General features: G+C 37.9%; 1 protein-coding gene across 1 annotated transcript; it reads right to left on the bottom strand.

Moving 5' to 3' along the window:
• Nucleotides 1-9,184: 9,184 nt before the first annotated feature.
• LOC111598323 (drosulfakinins) lies at nt 9,185-9,769 on the bottom strand. The gene has a single exon (XM_023313521.2). It carries the CDS (start codon nt 9,750-9,752, stop codon nt 9,318-9,320), a length of 435 nt encoding a protein of 144 aa, XP_023169289.2. The 5' UTR covers nt 9,753-9,769; the 3' UTR covers nt 9,185-9,317.
• Nucleotides 9,770-11,761: the final 1,992 nt, after the last annotated feature.

Genomic DNA, 11,761 nt, shown 5'->3' with positions numbered 1-11,761 from the left:
AGCCCACTGACGACTCCGAACGAAGTGAGGTGGCCAAAAGAGATGGCCAAGCTAGACGGCCAACAACGTAACTCCAATCTGTGTTCGACTCTGCGTATGTGCGAGTGTGTGAGTGTGTGAGTATGTGTTTGTGTAAGCACAATAACAATATAAACTCTGGCGTAAGTGGGTAGCTCACCTCTGCATATGCCCCGCATAGATATACCTACGATGCTATGCTTTGCTGTGCTCTGCTATGTATGTACATATGTATTTACATGCACATGGCAACCCCTCTCTATGTGGCTATTGCCGTAGCTGGTCCCCTCTCTCTCGTATGAGCTGCTGTTGAAGACGTTCGAGTGACTCCGCTCGGATTTTCAACATCGCCAACAATCACTTGGCCAATGTTCAATGGAGCTTTATGTGGCCACAGCTCCATTATGTACCCTAACAATGCAAGTATTATTAACACTTGCGCGAGTTTTGGCTGGCCCAGCAACAACAATATTATGAACAACAACAGCAACATATGTAGCAGCTTAGATTTGCATACATGAATGGTACGACATTTACGCAAAGATCTTTGTGCAATGCCCTCGCGGCCGGCTGCAGTCATCCAATGTCAATACCAACTTCGGCGTTGGAATGGAATGGGGCTTGGCTGTTGCAGTTGGGTCGAACATATTGGATTTGGTTAATCGATGCCCGGTCCCGGTTTTGCCATGGCCATTGCCATTTGCGCAAGCCCAGATCTATGACGGCGTTGGAGGAGACGAAGAAGGTGATGGCGACGGCAACCGCAACGACGGCGACGACGACGGCCACGGCATTTTCGAAATCAATGACCGTGCTCAAGTTTATACAATAATTACTGCCAACTGCTCATATAGCTCCCAGTGGACCCGTTTCTGTGCTTGACTATGCAATCTCATAAAATTGCTTTTAATTTTTGTATCTCTGCCCATTCATGTTGGCTTTGGCTGCGAGCACTCTAGCATAGAAATGAACCTTAGAGGAATATGGGCGAAGTACACTGTTAAAATAGATTGCGAAGCAAATATATATTCATTTACAGATCTAAATATATACACATACATATTGAGATATAATTAATTATAGTAATTTGTTATAAGTGACCTTTGAATATTTCGCCTTTTGTAAATGCTGCAAGCTTGAACTCATTTCTTATACTACTTCATTCATTCATTCATTCATTTATTCATATATTCATACATGCATGCATTCATGCATTCATACATTCATACATTCATACATTCATACATTCATACATTCATACATTCATACATTCATACATTCATACATTCATACATTCATACATTCATACATTCATACATTCATACATTCATACATTCATACATTCATACATTCATACATTCATACATTCATACATTCATACATTCATACATTCATACATTCATACATTCATACATTCATACATTCATACATTCATACATTCATACATTCATACATTCATACATTCATACATTCATACATTCATACATTCATACATTCATACATTCATACATTCATACATTCATACATTCATACATTCATACATTCATACATCCATACATTCATACATTCATACATTCATACATTCATACATTCATACATTCATACATTCATACATTCATACATTCATACATTCATACATTCATACATTCATACATTCATACATTCATACATTCATACATTCATACATTCATACATTCATACATTCATACATTCATACATTCATACATTCATACATTCATACATTCATACATTCATACATTCATACATTCATACATTCATACATTCATACATTCATACATTCATACATTCATACATTCATACATTCATACATTCATACATTCATACATTCATACATTCATACATTCATACATTCATACATTCATACATTCATACATTCATACATTCATACATTCATACATTCATACATTCATACATTCATACATTCATACATTCATACATTATACATTCATACATTCATACATTCATACATTCATACATTCATACATTCATACATTCATACATTCATACATTCATACATTCATACATTCATACATTCATACATTCATACATTCATACATTCATACATTCATACATTCATACATTCATACATTCATACATTCATACATTCATACATTCATACATTCATACATTCATACATTCATACATTCATACATTCATACATTCATACATTCATACATTCATAAATTCATACATGCATACCTTCATACATTCATACATTCATACATTCATACATTCTCCCTAGAATCAATGCAAGCATTACTATAATTCCTGAGAATCGCAGAGTAGAGCCGTAGTCTATGAATTATTTTAAAGCTATCAGCTTCAGCTTTGAAATAATGTTTCGAATCTTCCATGTCATTTTGAATGAATCCATATTATATGGCCTTTTAAAAAGTGACATTTTGAAAACAGAAAGTCGCTTAGCTTCAGATTTTCTCTAGATCAAGATTGATATTCACAACTATAAGTATGTACATATGTTGAGTTTATCGCGTTTCGTTTGTATAGTATATAAATATATAGATATTTACATAATTCATTTTGCAATTGATGCAGCTCGAAATTGACATTTATTCATGAGATAACAGTTCAGAGTTACGACTAATTAAATTGTGTCTAAATAAAACAATCTGTTAATAGCCGTCTATTGTGTGGACTGCCTTAATAAACTCTTGCTTTTATGCCGATGCGCAGCGCAGATGCTGCCTGAAGGTATTCGAAGATGTGTTTCATTCGCATCTTTGTCGCTTTTCGCTTTTCGCTTTTCTTATTCAGTTTTTTGATTAGTCCAGTGAAACAGTAAACGAGACGATAGGAAAACCTGTCTCTCTTCAGTGGAAATACCGAAAAGGGCATTAAAAACAGTTAGGCTGTCGAATAATGTTATGCAGCTAGAACTTTCGTTTGCCGGGCCATAAAAACGAATCTGATTTTCCTACTACGAATGTATCTGTATCTGAGTGTATTATTCAGCTGCTATGGTTGGGAGCCACAAATGTAATTCATCTAACAAATAGCACGATCATGCACATCACTTTCTCTGTCCAATTCGGCTGGCTTGTCTGTCTTTAATTGTTTTAGGTTTGTTTTGTTTAATCGCAGTGGCAAACACAACAATTTAAAAATTAGTCATACACTTTACTCTAGCTCCCATACTCTGTACCTATGCCAGACGCAAGCATGCTTGAAGATACAGATACAGCCGCAGCTACAGCTGTGGGCATAGCCATCGCTATAGCTATAACTATAGATATAGCTGCGGATCCAAACGCATATCTGCTCACACACGGGCTCCATTGTGCCAGCCAGCCCCCCGTTGGACTCCCTCGGATACGCTTGATTCCTTGGCTAGTCTCTTGTGTCTAACATTGCGTATCTGACATGCGCTTCAAGCGCACACTGTGGCAAAGCTAGGCACCATAGAGCTTAAAATTTATTTTTCAATACGATTGAAGATGTTTTATAATTTCAAATTAGTATTTTTAAGAATTATGATATGTAAACTGAGTACGCATTTTACTTCTTGACACGATTCACGCATTCAACTAGCTTAGCCAATTTATATTGCTGTTTTTTTTCAATATTTTTAGAACTTGATTCATGATGATTCAACATATATTATATAATATATGCATAACTTCAAATAACAAACATTTCACAGAATTATGATTGTAGGATTTTAATATATCTAAAGGTTGCCTAGAGCCATGTCTTTTAGACTTTCATCTGAAATTATAGCACAATTAAGCTTTTGAATAAAATACAAGATTTGGTAAGTGTTGAGACTTCCAGCCATTATTCTTCTTATCGTGATCTGACTTTCTTTTGACGTATAGCCTAAGTAGCTTCGGTAGTTAAAATTTGGGTTGACTCCGAGCTTCGAGCATTGCATCACGAAAAGTGCTCCACAACAATTGTCACATTGTGCTGTGCGTTACGGCATGTCTCTATTACTTCTTCTTCTTCTTCTTCGCCATCTCCCTCTGCTTCTTCGTACCCCTCACCGGCTGTGCGTCTTCTTCATTTCCAACACGTTTCCACTTTTTAACAATAACAATACAAAACAACATTCGTGCAAGTCAAGCGCCGTCGCGACGGAGTTGAGCATATTAAGAAAAATTAACTTCATGTGGTTATTTTTTTTTTTTTTTGAATACAATTTGCGAAAATGATTTTACAATGCTGTCACAGAAACTATTCACTTTATAGATAGTGAAAATGTAAGATCCAAAGGTTACCAAACAGTGACATATAATGCCATTGTTGAGTAAATAGGGTTTACTTAGCTAAACACGTCCATACACTGAGTTTGACATAACCATTAGGACGCTAATTGAAAATTTGAAAATTTGCAAATTGCTATTTTGCGTAAAGAGATAACTTTCGTGAGTGTAAATCATTATTGATATATATGAAGCTCAAAAGGAGCTTCAACTTATTATATATATATCAGCTTTGCCTAGCTTGGTGATAACATATTTAATAAACACAAGCTTGAATACAAACATAGAGTAGACAGCTTTGTAGAAATAGATTTATGTGTATATATAGCATATATATGAACTTCATTTCTCTAGAGTCCAACGAAAAGCAAAGCACTAAAAGTCCGCTGTTGATATATTTGCCAATTTGAACAATTTGGAATAGCCTTTGTGAAACATAGCTGTACATGGGCAGCGGCTCATACTCATACTTAAAAGACTTAGTTAGGTTTGGCGAACAATGCACCCATAAGGTGAGCATTACGGCGTAGATAATGAAATCCAACATAGAAATTGCTCAAAAAAGCGTGACGCGTGCTCTTGCTGTTGCTGATGAACTCTGCGCCATAAATTGCCAAGAGCCAACACACTTGCATACCACAAAGCCATATCTACATACATCTACATACACAGGTATATACATGCACATTACAACCTTAGCGGTATTTGGTAGACGCAACAGAAATTCTTATGGAAATTCAACATGTTTTATTGCTTATAATTGCCTGTTGAAAGATATTTTCGTTAATTCTGCTTCTTCTTTATTGCTTCTTTCGGATTTTTTGTATTCGCCTGGTAAATTTTCAGGCAATTTTCATCTTCTTTCTTCTGGGTGCTAAAGCGACTTTCATTTATTTCGGTCAGCTGAGTTCAAATGGCGCGTGCTTTGTGGGTCAGTGGTGTTCCACACACACATAGAACGAGAGAAGGTGGCACTCGCCTCTTGCTGAAAAATTATATAGAGTTGTTGAAGTGCTCATTGACACCATCAGATTGTTGAATTTAAATGCTAACTGTTCTCTTATTGTTCGACTCGCGGTGCCGTTGTCGGCGGCCAACTTTGCTGTTAGATATCATCATAATTCAAGTGAGGACTGCGGATCGCTTAACACAATTCAGGGAAAGTTCTGCACCCGCATAAAATAATAATTAATAACTCATGTGAGTCATGTGAAAACTGCTGTCGAATGGAAAGATTCTTTAATTGAAGATGCCTGATCATAGGCAGTTGAGAACTGTGTCTTATAGATAGAGAACCGAAAGGAATCCCTAATAGTGAATGTGGTAATAGTTAATGGCGGTATATGTAATGGAGTCGAAGATAACAGTTAAACTAATTAATAAGTGCCGATCGTGTAGGCACATGTTCGATTAGCACATTCATATAAGTAGCTTGATTAAAATACAGTTAAGTAGCAGTAAAGTGGTGATTGGAAATGTCTCGACGTGCCAGCAAAACTCGTAATTCTATATCTATGTGTACAGCTTCTCCACTTACGAGCCAGTGTGCGTCTGTATTGATGCGTTCTGGCGGCCCCAGCGGCAAGGAGTTATGGCTGTGACCCACCTTTAGAACTGGATGCGAACGCTTGATGGCAACCAGTTGCAGTTGCAGTTGCACAGCTGCTACAAGCCGCGCATCGATGCTCCAGTTTCTCAACCACAGACCTGTCACGCAGCAGCCGCTGCCGCCGAGAGGAGAAAATCTGAAAATAATTGCATGAAAACTCGAGATCCCTGCTCGAAAGAAGCGCGAACAGCAAATGCGGCCAACGAACAGGCAAAAGGGGGCAACAGCGGTAGCAGGGGCTGGGAGTGGTGCTAGAGCTGGGGCATAAGCTGACGCTGAAGCTGAAGCTGATGCCGAACGAGTTCAGCAGGAAAAATGGCTTCGGCGATCTTGATACAATTGAATGTAGGCAACTTAAGAGATCCCGCTAATCGAATGATTGTATTTAAGTCTGCACGTCAATATGGCATTTACTTCTGGTACCAAATATAGTCACAAGTACAGTTAACAAGCGCTTTGATTGGTAAGAGTCTTGCAGTTAATGTTAATGGCTAATGACTAATGGCTAATTAAATGGACTGTACTAAGAATAATTGCAAAGACAAACAATTTTTTTTGCACAGAATGTGCGATTGACTGTGATTGAAATATAATTAAACAATTTAGTTTTATAATAAATTGAACTAAAAATTATTGTTATACAATATATTTTCATTAATTATCAATTCGCTAATGCTGAGTTGACCTGTATTATAAGAATGTCTATAATTTACTTCTCGTGGTGTTCGAATTTTCTACTAAGCAAATATATATATGTATATATATATATATATATATATATATATATATATATATATATATATATATATATATATATATATGTAAAAAATAAATATATAATTATATATTTTGAAGGGTTTGAAGCGATTAATTGTTGAATGCGATTAATTATATATAAAATGATAGGCCAACTAGGCGTATGTGCAACATTAATTAAGAACCCTAACTTCGGTATAAATTTATTTTTTATATTTTGCTAGAGTTAAAATTCTTAATATAATATTTCTGAATATAATTTATTCAATTTATGTTATTTATATATTTTTAAATTTAATTATATTTGTTTATTTAATATTTAATCAAATTTCGTTGTAATTCTATTAAGTAAATATCGTATTGACTTACCTAATTTGCATTATAATCCTCACTTTTGCTGCCAATATCCATCTTCAAATTGCGCCCTTCAGAGGTCTCCAAGTTCAAGAATAATTAAGCATTAATTAAATAAATTTAATCACAATTACAGACTCTACTTGAGGTTCTTCTTAAAGACACTAATCTAGTTGAGCTCAGCACACTCTTAAGTCGGTTAGCTATTTGCCCAACCGAAAAACTCAGCCATGGAAACTGCAACCGAAACAGCAACCGAAGCGCGTGAAGCCAATAACGAGACTAACAGCTCAAGTGCAATTCAGTTGAGTCCAGAGCAACGTCCAGAGACGGCCAAAGCGCCAGCTCCATGTCAAGTTTTCAGACTCGGTCGTGGCTTCGGGTTATGTGCAGACTGCTCGTAATCTCGTCACGCATTTGCCTAGTCGCTGGAGGCGTTCAACTGACGCTTGGCGGCTGTTAGCGCCAGCTGATGCGGATTAGCCAAATCTTGTGTCCACGTCGACAGCTTTAAGTCCATAATTAAGGCACAAATAGCCCACATTTAAATATTTAATGTCAACACTTGAAAATATTTGGGCTTTAGTTTGACTTCCTGTAGCTACTCCCATGTCTATGCCTACTCCTTTTCGTTTTCCTACTTTCAGTTGAGCCCATGAGCCCATACCTGTCTATACCTGTCTACCTTGACCAACGCTGCCAAGTCGCCACCAAAAAGTGGTTAAACCTGCGTGGGCAATGCCCCAAATTTCTGTGTGTGCTCATTTGGGCTCGTCCCAGTGTACGAGTATTTGACCAATATTTGAGTGAACCGTTAGACAGACGCGCTTAGAGCTCAAGGCGGCCTGGTCATATTAATTTATGCCTTGCCCGGAGTAACTAACTTCATCAATACAAGCGGCCACCTGAATGGAAACAGGTTCTACACGAAATGGGTCAATCTTTAAGAATGCTGCTGTCAGAATCTTTGGCGGCTGCAGCTCCGAGCGAGTGACGGTCTTTGGTGGTGCAGCCCCAGAATAACGTGCCAGCTCCTGGTTAGTTCTTCTCTTTCGTTTTGGTGTTCCAGGAAATTGTGTCAGTCGTCTAAGGCGGCTGCATCGAAGACTTTATTGGGAGGATGAGTTCCCAAAAAGACGACTCTTGGCCAGCAGGCAGGCACGGTGAACAGGTTTGCATTGATTTTAATTGGGTCAGCACCCTATTAATTTGAATAGCCTTTCTTAATTAGTCCAATTTCATCTACTTGAAAAAGTAGAGCTTAGACTCTGCTAAGGCGTTCGATGTAATCGTTATTCGAATCAAAAGACTCTATATTCAAATATAAATGATAATTTTGTGCCTTGTAGAAAAACAATAAAAATGCTTACGGGTATTTAAATAGAAAAAAAATCAATAAAGAATCTGAGCAAGATTTAACGATAGCTATAAGAATATCTTCTAGGTTGATAGTTTTGCTGATGATATAAATCTATTCGCCCAGAGAAGTCACATTCAAATTGGGCCCTTGAAAATATTGATTTTCATTGTGTATTTATTTTCACAGGCATTGTAACAGATTGGAACCAAGCTTAAAGAGAGAAATTTACTTGTTTATTTGTTTATCTATTTACTTATTAAATTTGCTTCGTAAGCATGCGGACTATCTGTCGAAAGCTGATTGCTATTTACATAGAGTGCGATTTTCTTTCAATGGTTCTCTAAATGAAAATTTATTGCATACTTTTGAGCGCCAACAAACTCAAATTTGAAATTATTATAAATATTTACAACAATGATCTTCCAATAGCTTGCATTGACATGAATACACATTCATAGGATGAGAAATTTGACTAATTGTCAAAGAAATATACAAATATATAATATATGCAACAATCAACTGCGTTTCAGCCTAATCTGTAACATAGCAGGCAGCTTCTGAGTGTGGTCCGCAAGCAGTGCATGGTGCCATTTTGCTAACTGTGCAGTAAACTATTTTCGACTTCATTTTCAGCAACACCCGAACATATGCTACACTTTAAATAAGTTTTGTGATACAAGCGGATAATAAATAACGTACAATAACTTTGACACAGGGTGCACAATTACTGGTTTTTTAATTAAAAGTATTGCATACTCTAATGCGCTAGGAAGAAACCAAAGCTAAGTGCTTAAAATATATACGAATATGCAGTATGTAATACAAATTGGATAAATTTTCTCCTTTATGGAATGCAGAATCTTTTTATTCAGTTCAATTTGGTTTAAGTCATGGTTATGTAAACATTAAGTATGCATAAGTTTGTACTATTTACAAAAGCTTATCACTCCCACATCCCCGCATCCTCGCATCATTTTTATCGTCCGAAACGCATGTGGCCGTAGTCATCAAACTGGTCATCGTTACCCCGTTTCCCAAACCTCATGTGGCCGTAGTCGTCGAATCTCTTTGGGCGTTCAGCCTCTTCGTTGTTCACTAGCAGCTCCAGTTCGATAGGAATTTTTGATCGAGAAATGGGAAAAAACCTAGGCCCATAGCCAACGGATCGTTGGTTGCGCCTGTTGCTGTAGCCAATATGTGCACGGGAACTGCTAGCACCAGCTCCATTGGCGTTGAGCGCGTCACTGTCCGACTCTAATTTGGGTTCCGTATTGCGCCTTTGCTGCTCCTCCTTAAGAGTGTCCAGGCTCTCAGCGTGCGAGGGAGATGGCAGGATCAGTAGCAAGTACACTGTGAGCACAATCAGGATGAGCGCACCCGAACAGCGCCTGGGACTCTTGTAAGGCAACATCTTTACTTTGTCTTGCCGCTGATTGAATGCCAATCCTCAGCCAGGCACCTTGGCTTTTATAGCCAACTCTCCTTGGAGTCCTTGGCTGGATGCACAACAAGACAATATTTCTACTAGTTAATATTCCGCGGCTATTCGCAAGGCCCTAAGTGAAGCAGTAGCAAATCATTTGACAGCTGATTGACGTGATTGAATAAAGTGAGCAAATCCCACGCTACCTGAAAAATTATTAAATTTTAATAAAGGTAGATGGCTCAAGGCGAGAGTGAAGTGAAGTAAAATATTTTTATTCTCTTTGAACTGTTGAACCTTTATTGAGCTTTAGATGTGGCTCACAATAGTTAAAGATAGTTGTTTTTTTAATCAAATGTATATATAAATAATTATATATATATGGAAGTATTTAATAAGAATGGAGTATTGCTTAAATACATTCTTCGAGGTATAAAAAAACTAATATATTTATTTATTCTCTGACCTTAGTGACAACATAAATAGAAAATTAATAGATTATATCAACGTTATTGAGTGTTTTATAAGGAATGTGGTAAGCCAAGGTAAACATCAAAGCCCTATCAAACGCGTCATTCAAGAACTGAGCTCTTAGCTCTTAACATATTCAGACATTAATAAATACAAATATAAAGTCTGTTTTGAAGGGCCAGAGATGCAGACAATTTTCGAACAGATCAATTACAAAGTTGTTGAAGGCGTCCGGCACGGCTTCTTGCCCCTTTTTTGGTGGGTTCATTGATGACAGGTTTAATTAAATGTGTGCCGTCTGAGCCACCAGTTGCTCTGCAGAGAGACGATGGCGATGGCGATGGCGTGTCAAGTGCCGACTCCCTCCGATTGACCGCATTGAGCCGTTTGGCTCTGTGTGTCTATGTGTTTGTGGTAAAAGAATGCCATTTGCTGACCGGATTGTCCGCATTCCAAAGATTCAATCGAATAGTAGACACACACACACACGCATACACAGGCACACACACTAGTATATAGTGGTACATAAAAGACCAAATTAACAGCTATAGAGAAAAGTATCTACGAGTTTATCAATAAACAAACCGCAATCCATAGTCGCAGGCGCAGCCCAATGCAACGGTTTGTAGACTTGGACACACACAATATACACACATACACACAATCCACAACCAGTCTCAGAGAGTGCAAAAAACAACAAGACACAAATAAAATGTGAGCATAACAAAAGCCAAAAGGCAAGAGACGAGCATTAGAAACAAGACAAAATCCACAGCCGGCAGATCTCAGTCCATGGGCACTGGCCGCGCTTTGGACACCACTGTCTATCGGTGGTGCTATGTGGCGCTGTTGTTGTGACGGCTACAGCTCACGACAACTTCTTGCTGCTTGCAGGTGTTTCGAGGTCTCGATGTCTGTTCACGCAATTCAGCGGAGCGGTTCTGCGGATCGGGTTTATACGCTCTTGTCACCCGAACATATATACGCATATCATTAAAAAGTGTGTGTGCTTCTTAGACAACTTCTGTTTATGTAATATGAAATCGTATATATGCAACCATATGAGGGCTATCTGTTTGCTGGCATACTAAGTTGATTAGCTCTTTCGATCCACTTCGTACCCAATAGCTCTATCGCATCTGCTTTTTGCGCTCTCTTCTTGTTTACTTTAACATTCTGTGTTCCGTACGTGAGATACATAAAGCTTATTTATCCACTTGATAAGACTTAGTTAGCAGTGCACTGAGTTGAGCTCTCTTAAGTTGCATTTACAATTAGATAAATGAAGAAATTAGTTTCCTGTTGAAGGCAGCTCCATTGATTTCCTCCCAATTTATGGTGGCCCTCGGGTGGCCCAGCTATAGTCGAGTGGAGCGGCTAGATGTATGGGAGACAGCTTATGGTGTGGCATGTGTGCTCAGCGATTTGCCAGCTTGACCAGCTGCCCAAGTCGGCGTTGGTATTCCAGTAAAACTGGAAATGGAAAACATTTTCTTGCCGCATTTTCTCGTTGCATAAAGGTGGAA

This window comes from Drosophila hydei, unplaced genomic scaffold (assembly GCF_003285905.1).
Source record: "Drosophila hydei strain 15085-1641.00,03,60 unplaced genomic scaffold, DhydRS2 tig00008119-arrow-pilon, whole genome shotgun sequence".
NCBI classification, from domain to species: Eukaryota; Metazoa; Arthropoda; class Insecta; order Diptera; family Drosophilidae; genus Drosophila; species Drosophila hydei.
Note: the sequence above shows the minus strand (reverse complement) of the source record. Positions and strands in the feature narration are given on the sequence as shown.

Excerpts from the sequence above, each read along its gene's own strand:
- LOC111598323 (XM_023313521.2), bottom strand. The coding sequence starts at position 9,752 with ATGTTGCCTTACAAGAGTCCCAGGCGCTGTTCGGGTGCGCTCATCCTG.